General features: G+C 42.8%; 2 protein-coding genes across 2 annotated transcripts; one reads left to right on the forward strand and one right to left on the reverse strand.

Moving 5' to 3' along the window:
- Positions 1-2,924: 2,924 nt before the first annotated feature.
- LOC118964475 (uncharacterized) lies at positions 2,925-10,628 on the reverse strand. Its single transcript, XM_036976270.2, has 4 exons — positions 10,477-10,628; positions 10,054-10,264; positions 3,673-3,970; positions 2,925-3,525 (listed from the first exon to the last, which is right to left on the reverse strand). The coding sequence occupies exons 1-4, from the start codon at positions 10,626-10,628 to the stop codon at positions 3,122-3,124; spliced, it is 1,065 nt and encodes a 354-aa protein (XP_036832165.2). The 3' UTR covers positions 2,925-3,121.
- A 3,927-nt stretch (positions 10,629-14,555) lies between these two features.
- On the forward strand, positions 14,556-17,010 carry LOC118966715 (putative rhodanese domain-containing dual specificity protein phosphatase). Its single transcript, XM_090241301.1, has 3 exons — positions 14,556-15,315; positions 15,607-15,743; positions 15,886-17,010. Exons 1-3 carry the CDS (start codon positions 15,086-15,088, stop codon positions 16,536-16,538), a joined length of 1,020 nt encoding a protein of 339 aa, XP_090097427.1. The 5' UTR covers positions 14,556-15,085; the 3' UTR covers positions 16,539-17,010.
- Positions 17,011-17,668: the final 658 nt, after the last annotated feature.

The following is a 17,668-nucleotide window of genomic DNA, read 5'->3' on the forward strand; positions in this document are numbered from 1 at the left end:
GCAGTAGTCTAACCTGGAAGTGACAAAAGCATGGATTAATTTTTCTGCATCATTTTTGGACAGAAAGTTCCTGATTTTTGCAATGTTTCGTAGATGGAAAAAAGCTGTCCTTGAAATGGTCTTGATATGTTCTTCAAAAGAGAGATCAGGGTCCAGAGTAACGCCGAGGTCCTTCACAGTTTTATTTGAGACGACTGTACAACCATTAAGATTAATTGTCAGATTCAACAGAAGATCTCTTTGTTTCTTGGGACCTAGAACAAGCATCTCTGTTTTGTCCGAGTTTAAAAGTAGAAAGTTTGCAGCCATCCACTTCCTTATGTCTGAAACACATTCTTCTAGCAAGGGCAATTTTGGGGCTTCACCATGTTTAATTGAAATGTACAGCTGTGTGTCATCTGCATAGCAGTGAAAGTTAACATTATGTTTTCGAATAACATCCCCAAGAGGTAAAATATATAGTGAAAACAAAAGTGGTCCTAAAACGGAACCTTGAGGAACACCGAAATTTACAGTTGATTTGTCAGAGGACAGACCATTCACAGAGACAAACTGATATCTTTCCGACAGATAAGATCTAAACCAGGCCAGAACTTGTCCGTGTAGACCAATTTGGGTTTCCAATCTCTCCAAAAGAATGTGGTGATCGATGGTATCAAAAGCAGCACTAAGGTCTAGGAGCACGAGGACAGATGCAGAGCCTCGGTCCGATGCCATTAAAATGTCATTTACCACCTTCACAAGTGCCGTCTCAGTGCTATGATGGGGTCTAAAACCAGACTGAAGCATTTCGTATACATTGTTTGTCTTCAGGAAGGCAGTGAGTTGTTGCGCAACAGCCTTTTCTAAAATTTTTGAGAGGAATGGAAGATTCGATATAGGCCGATAGTTTTTTATATTTTCTGGGTCAAGGTTTGGCTTTTTCAAGAGAGGCTTTATTACTGCCACTTTTAATGAGTTTGGTACACATCCGGTGGATAGAGAGCCGTTTATTATGTTCAACATAGTAGGGCCAAGCACAGGAAGCAGCTCTTTCAGTAGTTTAGTTGGAATAGGGTCCAGTATGCAGCTTGAAGGTTTAGAGGCCATGATTATTTTCATCATTGTGTCAAGAGATATAGTACTAAAACACTTGAGTGTCTCTCTTGATCCTAGGTCCTGGCAGAGTTGTGCAGACTCAGGACAACTGAGCTTTGAAGGAATACGCAGATTTAAGGAAGAGTCCGTAATTTGCTTTCTAATAATCATAATCTTTTCCTCAAAGAAGTTCATGAATTTATCACTGCTAAAGTGAAAGTCATCCTCTCTTGGGGAATGCTGCTTTTTAGTTAGCTTTGCGACAGTATCAAAAAGGAATTTCGGATTGTTCTTATTTTCCTCAATTAAGTTAGAAAAATAGGATGATCGAGCAGCAGTAAGGGCTCTTCGGTACTGCACAGTACTGTCTTTCCAAGCTAGTCGGAAGACTTCCAGTTTGGTGTGGCGCCATTTCCGTTCCAATTTTCTGGAAGCTTGCTTCAGAGCTCGGGTATTTTCTGTGTACCAGGGAGCTAGTTTCTTATGAGAAATGTTTTTAGTTTTTAGGGGTGCAACTGCATCTAGGGTATTGCGCAAGGTTAAGTTGAGTTCCTCAGTTAGGTGGTTAACTGATTTTTGTCCTCTGGCGTCCTTGGGTAGGCAGAAGGAGTCTGGAAGGACATCAAGGAATCTTTGTGTTGTCTGTGAATTTATAGCACGACTTTTGATGATCCTTGGTTGGGGTCTGAGCAGATTATTTGTTGCAATTGCAAACGTAATAAAATGGTGGTCCGATAGTCCAGGATTATGAGGAAAAACATTAAGATCCACAACATTTATTCCATGGGACAAAACTAGGTCCAGCGTATGACTGTGACAGTGAGTGGGTCCAGAGACATGTTGGACAAAACCCACTGAGTCGATGATGGCTCCGAAAGCCTTTTGGAGTGGGTCTGTGGACTTTTCCATGTGAATATTAAAGTCACCAAAGATTAGAATATTATCCGCTATGACTACAAGGTCCGATAGGAATTCAGGGAACTCAGTGAGGAACGCTGTATATGGCCCAGGAGGCCTGTAAACAGTAGCTATAAAAAGTGATTGAGTAGGCTGCATAGATTTCATGACTAGAAGCTCAAAAGACGAAAACGTCATTTTTTTTTTTGTAAATTGAAATTTGCTATCGTAAATGTTAGCAACACCTCCGCCTTTGCGGGATGCACGGGGGATATGGTCACTAGTGTAGCCAGGAGGTGAGGCCTCATTTAACACAGTAAATTCATCAGGCTTAAGCCATGTTTCAGTCAGGCCAATCACATCAAGATTATGATCAGTGATTAGTTCATTGACTATAATTGCCTTTGAAGTAAGGGATCTAACATTAAGTAGCCCTATTTTGAGATGTGAGGTATCATGATCTCTTTCAATAATGACAGGAATGGAGGTGGTCTTTATCCTAGTGAGATTTCTAAGGCGAACACCGCCATGTTTAGTTTTGCCCAACCTAGGTCGAGGCACAGACACGGTCTCAATGGTGATAGCTGAGCTGACTACACTGACTGTGCTAGTGGCAGACTCCACTATGCTGGCAGGCTGGCTAACAGCCTGCTGCCTGGCCTGCACCCTATTTCATTGTGGAGCTAGAGGAGTTAGAGCCCTGTCTATGTTGGTAGATAAAATGAGAGCACCCCTCCAGCTAGGATGGAGTCCGTCACTCCTCAGCAGGTCAGGCTTGGTCCTGTTTGTGGGCGAGTCCCAGAAAGAGGGCCAATTATCTACAAATTCTATCTTTTGGGAGGGGCAGAAAACAGTTTTCAACCAGCGATTGAGTTGTGAGACTCTGCTGTAGAGCTCATCACTCCCCCTAACTGGGAGGCTCTGTCAGGAGGAATGGGCCAAAAAGGAATGGGCCAAAATTCACCCAACTTATTGTGGGAAACTTGTGTAAGGCTTCCTGAAACGTAAAGCTATGTATCTTGCTCATGGCACAGATCTAGGATCAGATTATCCTTGACAAATCCTCCCTTTTATCATTAGGAGGAATGCAAAACTGATTTCAGACGGACTAGTCTCTACGATCAACTTCATCCTCTATGTTGGATCTCTACAACAGGCTGTACAAAGGTCTTGTTAATCCACGTGCCGTGTGAAGTAGTGCTGCAGCCAGCGGTGAGAAGGCCAGAGCGGCCATGTCGACCAAGAGATTCTGTAGCGCTCCCAGCAGCAGTATGGCCAGCAGGTACCCCATGAATAGCAGACTATGCCAGCTACCCTCGCTCAGTGCCCGGGGGCCCTCTGGGTGCAGCAGGCACAGGAAGCCCAGCACCAGGCTCTGGTTCACCATCAGGGTGAAGTACAGGTCAAAGGGTGAGATGTGGGAGCTGATGTGGCGCCGGTGCTCGTTCTCAGCCACCTTGGTCAGCCAGGTCAGAGAGAGGCTGTGGAGAAGGAGGGCCAGTGGGGCGTAGAGCCACTCCAGAACCTCCACTGACGGGACACCCTGAGACACTGCAGGGAGAAGGGGTGAGTTAGTGTACTGACACAACAGATGATTGACACACCATCACATTTGAGGCTATGAGTCTGTTATCAACTGGTAAATGCTGGTTAGAGAGCCGACTTTCCCCTCAAGCTAAACACTGTAAACGCATTTACCTGTGATAGTGACAGAGGTGAAAGTGATGACTGTGATAAGGCCCATTAGGTGGACTGACGGGAGTAGTGCCAGTCGCAGGCCGTGGCTCCAGCCCACACAGAGCAGAGGCAGCAGGCCCATGGTGAGTGGGTACATGCCAGAGTGGGCACTGGCCTCTGCCCACACACCCAGCACAGCCTGGGCACTCCCACAGATAGAGGGCACCAGCAGGCGCTCTCCCAGAGACAGAGAGTAGGGCTTCAGTGGTGCCAGGCCCACGGCATGGAGGACCAGCAAGTATAGCAGAGTCACCAGCACCTGGGAGAGACATGCCATAAACACAGGTAAACATTAGCCATTTTAAACATTAGCCATCAATAGCCATTTTAAACATGAACCATCGTGGAGATTGCAAGAGTTAGTCGATTATGTCCTGCAGTATCAAGAAAAAAACAAACTCAGGTGATTTAGGGTATTTCATGCCTTGGGCCTGGGTCTTCCAATCATGCATGTGCAAAACATGTACTGTATCAATCCACCCAGGATCCCACTCACAGATATACTGTAGTTCAACTTCACATGCTCAAGTACAGTGAAATGCTTCACTTGCAAGCTCAACCCAACAGTGCAGTAATCAATATCAAAATAGTATAACTAATAAAAAAATGAAATGTATATGTACTTTTTTTTAAACACAATAAATAAGAGAAGAAGCTATATACAGGGTCAGTGCCAGTACCGCATTTACAATGTGCAGGGATACTGAAGTATTTGAGGTAGATATGTACATGTAGGCGGGGATTAGGAGAACGTGACTGGTAGCAGGATAAATAATAAATATGATAATAATAACTAGATTGCAACTAAAGTTGTGAGGCTTGCTAAAGTTATTTTTAAAGTATTTTTGTGATAGTGAAATAAGTTTAAAAAGTTGTACTTTGATTATATAACTTGAATAGTGAAATCATAGTCAGTAGTGATCAGTAGATTTGGTCAGTAGTTGTGTGGTTCAGTAGTTGTGGTCAGTAGTTATGTGGTTGTGCTCAAAAGTTGTGTGGTTGTGGTCAGTTGTTGTGGTCAGTAGATAAGTGGTCAGTAGTTGTGGGGTCAGATATTTTACAGTTGTGGTCAGTATTTGTGTGGTTGTGGTCAGAAGTTGTGTGGTTGTGGTCAGTAGTTGTGTGGTTGTGGTCAGTAGATGTGGTAAGCAGTTGTGTGGTTGTGGTCAGAAGTTGAGTCGGTGTTGTCCGTAGTTGTGTGGTTGTGGTCATTAGATGTGGTAAGAAACTTTTTTTGTGGTCAGAAGTTGGGTGGTTGTGGTCAGCAGTTGAGTTGTCAGTAGTTGTTTGGTCAGAAGTATGCTGCTTCTGGTCAGTAGTTGTGTGCATCTGGTCTAAGTTGTGTAGTTGTGGTCAGTAGTTGTGTGGTTGTGGTCAGAAGTTGTGTGGTTGTGGTCAGTAGTTGTGGTCAGTAGGTGAGTGATCAGTATTTGTGTTATCAGAAGTTGCGTGGTTGTGGTCAGTAGTCATGTGGTTGTGGTTACTAGATGTGGAAAGCAGTTGTGTGGTTGTGGTCAGTTGTAGTGGTCAGTAGTTGTGTGGTCAGAAGTTTTGCGGTTGTGACCAGTAGTTGTGTGGTTGTGGTTAGAAGTTGCGTTCTTGCAGTCTGAAGTTGTGTTGTTGTCCGTAGTTGTGTGTTTGTGGTCACTAGATGTGGTCAGAAGTTATTTGTGGTCAGTACTTGTGTGGTTGTGGTCAGAAATTGTGCAGTTGTGGTCAGTAGTTATGTTTTAATGGTCACTAGATGTGGTCAGCAGTGGTGTGGTTGTGGTCAGAAGTTATGTGGTTGTGGTCAGTAGCTGTGGCCAGCAGTCAAATGGTCAGTATGTCAGTAGGTGTGTTATCATAAGTTGTGTGGTTGTGGTCAGTAGTTGTGTGGTTGTGGTCAGTAGTTGTGTGGTTGTGGTCAGACGTTGTGTGGTTGTGGTCAGATGTTGTGTGGTTGTGGTCAGTAGTTGTGGTCAGTGTTGTGGGGTTGTGGTTGTGGTCAGTTGTTGTGGTCAGTGGTTGTGGTCAGTAGTTGTGTGGTTGTGGTCAGAAGTTGAGTGGTCAGTAGGTGTGTTATCATAAGTTGTGTGGTTCTGGTCAGAAGTTGTGTGGTTGTTGTCAGTATATCTGTAGTTGTGGTCACTAGATGCGGTCACACATTGTGTGGTTGTGGTCAGTAGGTGTGTGGTTGTGGTCAGAAGTTGTGTGATTTTATCAGTAGTTGTGGTCAAAAGTTGAGTGGTAAGAAGTTGTGTGGTTGTGGTCAGCAGTTGAGTGGTCAGTAGTTGAATGGTCATTAGTTGTGTGGTTGTGATCAGTGGTTGTGGTCATAAGTTGTGTGGTTGTGGTCACTAGAGGTGTTCAGCAGTTGTGTGGTTGTGGTCAGAAGTTGTGTGTTTGTGGTCAGTTGTTGTGTGGTTGTGGTCAGTAGTTGTGTGGTTGTGGTAAGTCATTGTGTGGTTGTGGTCACTAGATATGGTAAGCGATTGTCTTATTGTGGTCAGAAGTTGTGTCATTGTGGTCAGTAGTTGTGTCGTTGTGGTCAGTAGTTGTGTGGTTGTGGTTAGTCATTGTGTGGTTGTGGTCACTAGATATGGTAAGCAATTGTCTTGTTGCGGTCAGAAGTTGTGTCGTTGTGGTTAGTAGTGGTGTGGTTGTGGTAAGTCATTGTGTGGTTGTGGTCACTAGATACGGTAAGCAATTGTGTTATTGTGGTCAGAAATTGTGTGGTTGTGGTCAAAAGTTGTGTGGTTGTCGTCAGAAGTTGTGTGGTTTTGGTCAGTAGTTGTGTTTTTATGGTCACTAGATGTGGTCAACAGTTGTGTGGTAGTGGTCAGAAGTTGTGGTCAGTAGTTGAATGGTCATTAGTTGTGTGGTTGTGATCAGTGGTTGTGGTCATAAGTTGTGTGGTTGTTGTCAGTAGCTCTGTGGTTGTGGTCACTAGATGTGGTCAAAAGTTGTGTGATTGTGGTCACTAGTTGTGCGGTTGTGGTCAAAAGTTATGTGGTTTTGGTTAGTAGTTGTCAAAAATTTGAGTGATCAGTAGTTGTGTGGTTGTGGTCAGAAGTTGTGTTGTTGCCGTCAATAGATGTTGTCAGTAGTTGTGTGGTTGTGGTCTGTAGTTGTGTGGTCAATATTTGTGTAGTTGTGATCAGTAATTGTGGTCACTCTCTTCACTCTCGTCATCATTTTTGCCCTCTGTGTCTGTGAGTATCAATAGCAACGGCTCCATTTAGGCTGCTCAATGATGACACAGAGACCTGTTAGTAGACGTGAGCTAGAAACGTTTTGTCGCTCTAAACTCTGTCAAACATCTGTAACTTTTTATTGGTATAAACTATTCCTTATCCGCTCTATCCAAACAGAGGGGTACATCCCACCCTTCTCTTTAGAGACAGGCAAACTAGCCAGTTAAGTTATTTAGATCACTTAGCATAATCCTGCAAAGGAGGACAAAGCTAGTAAGCATTATAAATCTTCTCTTTATCATTCCAGATCGTCCAGACCGGGAAAGTATTCTTAATCTTAACGCTAGCTGTTTGGTCTGAAACAGATTGACAAATCATGGCAATTTGAAGAGCTGTGGAGACATTCGTTGAAGCGAGTCAAGAATTGCTAGGCAACAGTAGCATTGGCAACACTGCTGCTATTTGGCTAAAGCAACTGTGAGAAACATGTTAACATACAGTACAGTGCATGAAGATGAACGGAGCAAAGTATATAGAGATCCTTGATGAAAACCTGCTCCAGAGCGCTCAGGACCTCAGACTGGGGCGAAGGCTCAACTTCCAACAGGACAGCGACCCTAAGCACACACCCACGACAACGCAGGAGTGACTTCGGGATAAGTCTCTGAATGTACTTGAGTGGCCCAGCCAGAGCCCGGACTTGAACACATTCGAACATCTCTGGAGAGACCTGAAAATAGCTGTGCAGCAACACTCCCCATCCAACCTGACAGAGCTTGAGGGGAATTGCAGAAAGAATGGGAGAAACTCCCCAAATACAGCTGTGCCAAGCTTGTAGCATCATACCAAAGAAGACTTGAGGCTGTAATCACTTCCAAAGGTGCTTCAACAAAGTACTGGGACTGCATACTTATGTAAATGTGATGTTTCACTTTTCTATTTATAATACATTTGTTTTGTCATTATGGGGTCAGTAGCCTCGTGGTTAGAGCGCTGGACTAGTAACCGGAAGGTTGCAAGTTCAAACCCCCAAGCTGACATCTGTCGTTCTGCCCCTGAACAGGCAATTAACCCACTGTTCCTAGGCCGTCATTGAAAATAAGAATTTGTTCTTAACTGACTTGCCTGGTTAAATAGAGGTAAAAAAATAAAAATAACAAATAAATAAATGGGGTATCGTGTGTAGATTGATGAGATAAAAAAAAAATATATTCCCCGATTTTCTATTGTTTCCAGTACTTGTCTAATATTATCTCCAATATATCGTCCATGTAAAAAAAACTGTCTGATTAGGATAAATAATATCTGAAAATACCTTTTTAATTCTATGCTCCAAGCATTTAGCTGGAATTTTTGCATTACAGCACTGAAGTGTAAGAGGCCTCCAATTTTTTTAATGAACTCGATCTTCATACTGTATATACCACTTGGATCCTGTTTCAGTAATAATTAAATCAGACCTTCTTGTTGCATGACCGATAATCTACTGTTTATATAGGAGTGGTTAAAACATGCTAAAAATGGTCCTCTGAGTATATCAAAAAAAGTTTGGTATACTTCCACCAGTATACCATCCAGCCCTGGAGTTTTCCCGGACTTAAAGGCTTTAATTGCATCAAGAAGTTCTTCCTCTGTAATTTGGCCTTCACATAAGTCTTTCTGTACAGATGTAAATTTTACATTAATAATAGGGAAAAAATCTATACAATTAGCTTCGGTTACTGGAGATGGAGGAGACTGAAATGTAAACATATTCTTAAAGTACTTCACTTCCTCTTTCAAAATATTGTTCGGTGAATCATGCATGACTCCATCATTTGTAACAAGTTTCAATAAAAAAATTGGTAGCATTTCTATGTTGAAGACTGAAAAATTATTTTCCCCATATTCCATCCAGTCCATTTATTTTTTATAATATGTTACACTGGATCTTTCTTGAATAAGTTCCTCCATTTCTAATTGTTTTTCCTCCATCTTAACATGTGCCTCTATGGTACAGTTTTTATTGCTATCAAACTGTACTGTTAGTTCTTCAATTTCCTTTGTTAATATGTACTCTTTTGACCTAAATTGCTTTTGTTTTATTGATGAGTACTGAATTGCATGGCCTCTGAAGGCACATTTAAAAGTGTCCCATACAATAAGGGGAAGATGTACATTCTCCCTACTTCCACTCACACTACAACCAGCACTGCAGCTGCAATGAATGAGTGTAGCAAAGTGTTCCGATTGAGCTTGCGTTGTTATTATTAGCGGCTTCTGTCTTCTTTATTATCAAGGAATATTTCACTTTCTCTGGTTATAGGAGTAATGCAGGAATAATGCAGTGTGACTTGAGTTTTGCCATCAACTGGAAGACTGTGTCCCCTTTTCTCAGTGGAGGGAGAGAAAGTGGAGGGAAGGTGAGTCGGGTGAGAGGCAACCTCAACGCTGCTCTTTGCCTCCCCTCAGACTGACCATCAGATGCAGGCCATCAGCCGAGTAAAAAAAAAAAGCTAATGATTATGCTCACTCAGCTGTGCCTCACAAATTATACAACAAATGACCTATTACCAGTGTGATCATATATTGTGTATATGTGTATATATAGATGATTTCAAAATGGTTAGAGAAGAACAACATTGGCAGGGAAATTCAAGCATAGCCAATATGCAGTAATAATGTATTGGGCCTATAGCTTACTACACAAACGTCATTGCAACATAACTGTTTTTAATTGGTTAATGTTGCATAGGCTTACGCTGTTGAAGTCATGTTTAAAAATAATTTGAGTGGTAGATCTAGGCTTGACTCAGAAATTGATCTCGACTCAGAAAAGGTTGGTGACCACTGCTGTAAGTGTACACATACATGGAGACTCCCTAACATACAAGCACACATGTTCACTCATAACCACATTATATAAGCACATAAATCAAATCCAATTGTATTGGTCACATACACATATTTAGCAGATGTTACCCATACTAATCTATGGGAACAGATTGATAATATGTGACTAGAAGCACATTTCAGGAATTAGCAATATTATTATTTGTAAAAGTTACCACATAGCAAAGGCCTAATGATGATAAGAAACATGTTGGCTCATGAAAAATCCCAACACCACAACTCAAAACCCGACACAGATTATTCCTATAATAACCCTGAACAAATGGTGGCCTACCTGTACAAAGGTGATTGGTACAGCAAACGGGTAGTGGTACTGGGGAATGAAGATGTCAGCTACAAAGCTGCGGAGACGATCTGCCAGGGCATATAACACCACGACCACAAGGGTGGCGCTAAAGCAGAGTAATGGCACAAGAGGCTTCCATACATCAGATGAAAGCCTCCTCAGTGTACAAGCACTCCTCCTCCATCTCATCCACCAGGGACTGCTCAGGGAACACAATGGTACAGAGTGTTACGCATGGAGTGTAGTTCATGAGATTATTGATTAACACATACACTAATTGGAATGCACTGCAATTAACTGCCTATCAAACAAGTGTCTACATTTAAGTACTATTTAACTATTGTCTACTATTATACAAAACAGGTGAATACCATTCTGTGAGGAGACATCCCACGGTAGTGGGGTGGGTACCCCTGTGGTTCATTGTCATAGTCCAACTGCCTCTCAGCGAGGGGAAGAGGGGCTGGAGTCAAACTATCAGCCCTTCTACTGCAGCAGGTAATGGAGGTAGAGTCATCGTTCCTCCACTCCCTAAATGTTGGGCGATCACCGATCACTTCCATGGCATAAATCACATTGATATCTTTATTTCTTTATTATTTTAACTTACCATTGCGGTGAGGTACTGTAGTTGTAATTGCCAAAACACTTTGACAGAACAATAAATGGAATACACCCTATATATACTCAGACACTAATCTATAAGCCCTGAACTTTAGACTGTCACTAACCGGCTACCACCTGGTACTCTACCCTGCACCTTAGAGAATGCTGCCCTACACGCTTAGAAAAAAGGTGCTATCTACAACCAAAAGGGGTTCTTTGGCTGTCCTCATTGAAGATCCCTTTGAATAACCCCTTTTGGTTCCAGGTAGAACCCTTTAGAACCCGTTCTATCTGGAATCAAAAAGGGATCTCCTATGGGGACAGAACCTTTTTTTTTAGAGTGTATGTGCTGTACATAGTCATTGAACAGTGGTCACTTTAATAATGTTTACATACTGTTTTACCCACTTCATATGTATATACTTTATTCTAGTCAAGGCTTGTCCTATTTAAATACTGCTGTACACACCTTTTCTATTCACATACTGTCTATACTGTCTATACACATAGCTAATTTCCTGCAATGCTATTCATTTTGCATGGGGTTTTGTACTGTGTATTTATATACTGGATTCTTGACATAGCTCACTCTAATATATCTACACTACATATCATTCTCAGTTTATCTTGTGTAAATGCATCCGGTGTATACTGTATATGTATAGATTGCATTTGGATTACTGTTACAGTGCTATTTCCTTCTACATTTCTTAATTTCTTGTTATTTTAATAATGTTCTATTTGTGTGCTTGTTTGACATTTTACTGCATTGTTAGGAGCTAGTAAAATAATAATGTCGCTGCACCCGCTATAACATAGGCTACACTGTCTACGCAACCAATAAACTTTGATTTGATTTATAAGAAAATGTTCTGCTGTTTCCTAGACATTTCATATCCACCTTTCTATCTGTAATCTGTAATACAGGGTGGGAAGATTGGTTTGATTTTACAAAAAGGCATGCTATTAGTAACATTATCAGATTGGAAATGTCATTATGTAAATAAACCATGCATACATACTTATTTTACATCTTGGTAAACGGATCTTACTGAAGGGACGATGATACTGTACAATGGTAGTGTACATAGCTAGTCTGTTATGTAACCTCACACACAGAGAATCATAAACATGTGACATAGGCACCATGTAAAACTCAAATAGACCCAAGCCTAAGAACAGCAAATCTAACATTGTTACACTTAATATGTGCATGATGAAAACGGTCAAACTGATGGACTTACCATTGAGTCTCTATTCCATCATGGTGTTTTTACAGTAGGTGTTTATTCCACTTATTCAACATTCCACAATCTCCTCCAGCGTCCCTCTTCTTCCTCTCCTCTCCAAGCAATATCCACATATGAAACAGGTTGGTGGGGTATATTAACCACAGAAGTGTTTTCCATGTCAACCAGGTTTAAAACAGTGCCCTTCCTCTGTTCTGTGGGGTAGCGGTGGAGTGTGTGATGGCCAATGGCCCGAGCGGAATGCATTTTCCATGAGAACCTACATGAACACTAAGCACTCATTTAGGTATTGACATCTAGATGGACTTTAACCTCACAAAGTGTCTCTGTTGGTGGGCAAAACCCACTAACAAATAAAGTATGTGTCTATATGTTCTTGAATGGGGAAATATTGTTACATTTGCATTGCATCAAACCCCATCTCTATTTTGTTTAACAGAAAAGGATTAAGCAACAGTAGCCCTCTAAAATGAGTGATGAACAGTTGTTCTACACACCATATGTAAATAGATCGCACAACGGTGGCTGATATAATCCCTAAAAGGAGAGGTGTTTTCAGATAGAACAATCTGACAGATTTTACCCCATGCATGCCAGCTGGTTATATACCCAGGATGCAATTGTAGGTATTGTATACCCTGAAGCTATTTGGAAAATAACTGTGAGCCACATTGTAGATGGTTGTAAACTTTGACACATTGTACAAACAGCATGGCTTGGTCCTGGTTTTATGCTATATGCTTGTAGAGCTTATACTATATGTAGCCTATTGTTAAAAGCACATATACAGTACCTGTGTGTGTCATGACTGCTTTATATACTGTGTGGAAGTTCTGTTAGATCTATGTCTGATCTTTGACTTTCCTTTCTTAAATTCCTAAATAAACAATGTATTTGTCTGATCTATGCTCAGCATTTGTAGCCATACATATTTACCTTATCATTCAACTAGGATACTAGAACACAAATGTGACATGCCATACTGCTTAGTATGACTTCATGGAGGTGTGTCTAATCCTACAGTAACCCTGGTGGGAATCTCATCACTGATCATTCACAGCGTGGTACAGACATCTGCTTGTGACATTGTTGACCCCCCCCCTCTCAATTCAAAGGGCCTTATTGGCATGGGAAACATACGTTTACATTGCCAAAGCAAGTGAAATAGATAATAAACAATAGTGAAATAAACAATACAAAATGTAGAGTGAACATTACACTCACAACAGTTTAAAAGGAATAGAGACATTTTAAATGTCATATCTCTCTCTCCTCTCGCTCTCTCTGTCCTAACTCTCCACAGCACTGACACTCCTGTGCTATTCCAGCAGAGGAGAACAGCAATTATCAAGTATTTCTGAAAAAGTTTTTTTTTTTTTGCCTGAACAAATTACTGAAAATACATGTGAACACAGAATATGCATGTGAGTGTGTATACTAGCTGGCCTCTTTATCTCCCTACCAAACTTCACAACACCTCAGAAATGTCTAGTAACCTGAGCCATGCAGCCATCTGGGCAAAGCGCTCAAAGTAAACAGACTCACGTGACTTGAGAAGAGAAGGAGGTTCTCTGGTCTCTGTATTCAAACAGCAGAGAAGGCCTAATGCATAGCCAGGGTACTATAGCAACATGCCTGATCAAACTAGCACACAACACAGTGTGGAACCTGGAGAGACGGATTCATCAAGATTGGTTGATACTTTATCAGTAACATCAATAGTTCTACTTATTAAAATAATGAATCAAGCTGAAGTCCTCACCATTGTGTGGTTGTGTTGTATTGTATAATAATATAAGCTTATACCCCTAATATATTTCAGTGTCTATGACTGCCATAGGTATTCATAAAAAGATCAACAATTGAAATATCTGTTGAACATGTTGGAGGTGTTTAATGGATCTGTTGATTGTAGAATAATATAGAATAATTATTGACTGAATCATTTGATTTGGGAGGGATGGAGTCATACAACAGGGGTCCATGAGGAAAACCTGATTTGGGGTGGTGTTCATGGTCTGACTATATGTTAGACTGAGACCGAAGGCCATTCTCTTCTTTCTATCACTCTCCTCCCTCACCTGTCACAGCCAGCACCCATGTGGCATTCTAGAGCACTTATCACTGCTAAGTCGTCAAGGCAACCCGCTAAAATAAGGCCCTGACAAGGAGGTGTGAGAGTGACTGAGAAAAAAGGCAAGGAAAACAACTCTTTTACACCGGAGCCAAGCAAACCAGTTTTGTGGCAATTTGACAGACATTTAACCGTATATATATATTTGGTTGGCTGGTCAAGAATTTGCCAGAAATTTAGACTATTCTCACTATGGAAGGATATCTCCCTGATAAGGGAACATAGGGGGCAGCAGCTGCGCCTCCCAAATGTCTGGCACTGGGAAACAACATGGGCATAGTGGTGTCCAGGTGAGTGTAAGGTCTAACTGCTAGCTATAGGCATCTCAGCTTGTGTCAGTAGTCTAATATGGGTTACCGTGCATGCATCCCTGAAGAATATAATTATGTTGGTCAAATATATTGCTGAATAAATAATACATCTAATGTCCTTTGTTAACGCTGGGTAATGCAGCTCTGTCTTTGTGTATTTGTCTCAGAGTGACTAACTGTCGTGTAGAACCATCCAGAAAACGCAGAAGCGCCTTGCAACCAAAAAACAACACCCCCTACAGGAAGGTCAATGGTACTATCAAATCATCCCAATGTCACACACTGACTCCAGTGCAGAGACAGACCCAAGGTAGGTTATCAGCCCATATTAGATCAAGTGGATATAAGATTAAGTATAAATGTGGATTTAAAGTTGTGACTGGAGTTATCATGAGGGGATTTATGATCAAAGGACCACAATCTGGGCCTCCCGAGTGGTGCAGCGGTCTAGAGCACTGCATTGCAATGCTAGATGCGTTACTACAGACCTGGGTTCATTCCAAAAATGTGCCACGACCGGCCGTGGACGGGAGTCCCATAGGACGGCACACAATTGTCCGGGCGAGGGGAGGGTTTGGCCGATGGGGCTTTACTTGGCTCATCATCATCACGCTCTAGCGACTCCTTGTGGCGGGCCGGGTACCTGCAAGCTGAACCCAGTCGCCAGTTGAACATTGTTTCCAATATGCATTTCGGCTCTGTGTGTATGATTTTCTCTGATGTGTGTGTGTGCGAGCGCAGGTACATGTGTGTGTGCATACTGTTGTCCAGTAGTGTGTGAGCCTGAGGTGCAGGAGGTGTTAATTCCTACCTTCCCAGAGAGGGTAAGTGTGCAGAGAGGCTACATCACCCCCCAGCAGGTATATAACCTGTTGAACGCAGAGGCTGGACATCCCGCTCTACATGATCCGAATTACATCCTCATCCTGGACTGTCGCAGTGCAGAGAGGTGGGAGCACTCACACAACACAACTTCAGAACACAAACATGCACACCCAATGTAGCCACTTGATCACTACACCTCACAGACTTGTTGTAGATACGTGGAAGTAGTGTAGGGGCCTGAGGGCACAGACTTAATGTGTTATCAAATCTGTTAAAATTGTATAACTGCCTTTATTTTGCTGGACCCCAGGAAGAGTCGCTGCTGCCTTGGCAGGAACTAATGGGGATTCATAATAAATATAAATACTTACTGTAAAAGCATTGTGTTGATATGTGTGTGTTCATTGGTTGTCAGGTACAAGCAGAGTCATCTGGTTACAGCCAGGGCTAGTGTGACAGTGATCCACCCAGATCTGGGCTGTCTGATCAGCTGTGTGCAGCTCCAGGAGTTCTCTATCATATTGTTGTACGCTGAGGAGGGCCACAGCCCAGGTGATACACTGCACATTCCTTTGCTACAACATAGGGAGCATCCGACACAATCAACACAGACACTGTACAACCTCAGCAACACAAAAGCACCCTTCTAACCTTCACTGTGTGGTTGTTTTATGCCTGTCTGTGTGTGTATCAGTGGGCAGTTTGGAGGCCAGGGCAGCCTCCCCGTTCCTCCAGCGCTGCTTCTTCCAGCTCAGTGACCTGGGCATGGACCCTGTCATCCTCCTAGGGGGCTTCACCGCCTTCCACACCCTCTACCCCTTCCTCTGCAACTCCCGCATGGCTCTTCTAGAGCCCGACAGGTACGCCCTCACCATCTACCCCTCTGAGATCCTGGAGGGGGAGCTCTACCAGGGCTCAGCTGCTCAGGCCTCTGACTACCACATCCTTGAGAACCTTAACATCACCCATGTGGTCAACGCTACGGCTGAATGCCCTGATGCATTTCCCAGCACCCTCAGCTACCTGAGGCTGCGGCTGAGCGATGACGCCCAGCAGGACTTAGTGGAGGCGCTGCCCCAGGCTGCGAGGTTCATCGCTGGAGCCCTGAGCAGCGAGGTTGGGGGTAGGGTGCTGGTGCACTGCAGCATGGGGCGGAGCCGTAGCTCAGCGCTAACGCTAGCCTTCCTAATGCAGCACCAGCGCTGGACACTGCTGCATGCCATCCGCTGGCTGAAGGAGAGGAGAGCATGCACGGCGCCCAACGTGAACTTCCTGCGGCAGCTGTTGACCTACGAGGAGCAGCTGTTCGGACGAAGGCTTACCTCGCTGGACGATATCCGCCTGTGAAGTTATGTGGTTTGGGCAGTGCAGTTTCTGTGCATAATTCATGGAGAGGGAGGTGGACTGTGGACAGAGCCCACTGTGATTCAAATAATGGCGTTTTTAAAGACTCATTGGGAGAGTTGTATGACCTTGATGGTCTTAATAACTTTAAGCAGTTTGGTTTTCTTTGTCATTGTTGCCCTAGGTCTAGGACTGTGTTTTATTAAGGGTTATTTGAGGGATGATGTTTTTTCAGAACACTAGGACGCTGATGTTGCAGCATTAGAGTGAATAAGGGGAGAGGAAGTGAATATATTTGCATCAGTGCTGATACCAGCTTATACAGAGGCCATCTGTGTATTCAATGCTTGGTTAGAAACTTGTTCAGCTCTAATATTTTGTCTGGGACCTGGAAGAGCTACAAATAATATAAACATATTTCCCTGTTCTCCTTTCACTGAACATAAAACTACTGAACAGTTATGCTTAGAAGAAAGCAGAGTCATTTGGTGGTTACTAGACATTTTGCATTCAAAGTGAGGATGCTCTGTGTATGAAACACGCGGACATAAATTCCAGTTGAAAGGGCCTCAAGAGGTCAAAGTTGGGTTGTTATTGCCATATCGTTTACACCTGTGTCCAGACCTTTGAATGGAGTAATGAAAGGCAGAGGAAATGGAGGAAGTAACCTACATAAATTAGTACAATAGTGTGTTTTAAAAACTGTGAACAGGTCACTGCAAGGATAAAGGAGAATGGGCATTGAGTTTTTTCCCCCAATACAAAAGTGGACACACATACAAGAGTTTGTTCACACTGACTGTACCATGCAGAAAGGTACTTTCTTCCAAAGTAATAGATGGTCGTTTCTGTACACAGTGCTAACAGTGGATTATCCCATTTGATTCATAAGACTGAATGTGACTGAATGTGGCTGTATCTCTCCCCCCCACCCCGCACACACACACACACACATACACCAAGCTCCTCCCCTGCAGCTCTCTCCAGCCAGCTTCCTTCTAGAAAAACTGGGAAGCAGATCGAGACTCTTCTGGAATGTGGAAGGACCACGTGATAAATGACCCCGCCTCCTACTACTGGGGTGAAATTGGGGTCTATAAAGTTCTTAATACCTGTGCCGGTTAAAGAAATAA

The sequence above is a fragment of the Oncorhynchus mykiss genome, chromosome 1 (assembly GCF_057628025.1).
Source record: "Oncorhynchus mykiss isolate SJ-2025 chromosome 1, ASM5762802v1, whole genome shotgun sequence".
Lineage (NCBI taxonomy): Eukaryota > Metazoa > Chordata > Actinopteri > Salmoniformes > Salmonidae > Oncorhynchus > Oncorhynchus mykiss.

Bases quoted from the DNA above. Each gene is read 5' to 3' on its own strand.
- LOC118966715 (XM_090241301.1), top strand. From the start codon at position 15,086: ATGTGTGTGTGTGCGAGCGCAGGTACATGTGTGTGTGCATACTGTTGT. The intron at 15,316-15,606 runs GTGGGAGCACTC...ATTGGTTGTCAG, and splicing joins GACTGTCGCAGTGCAGAGAG to GTACAAGCAGAGTCATCTGG. The intron at 15,744-15,885 runs GTGATACACTGC...TGTGTGTATCAG, and splicing joins TGAGGAGGGCCACAGCCCAG to TGGGCAGTTTGGAGGCCAGG.
- LOC118964475 (XM_036976270.2), bottom strand. From the start codon at position 10,628: ATGGAAGTGATCGGTGATCGCCCAACATTTAGGGAGTGGAGGAACGAT. The intron at 10,265-10,476 runs GTACCCACCCCA...TTCCCTGAGCAG, and splicing joins TATGACAATGAACCACAGGG to TCCCTGGTGGATGAGATGGA. The intron at 3,971-10,053 runs GTAGGCCACCAT...TGTCTCTCCCAG, and splicing joins TACCAATCACCTTTGTACAG to GTGCTGGTGACTCTGCTATA.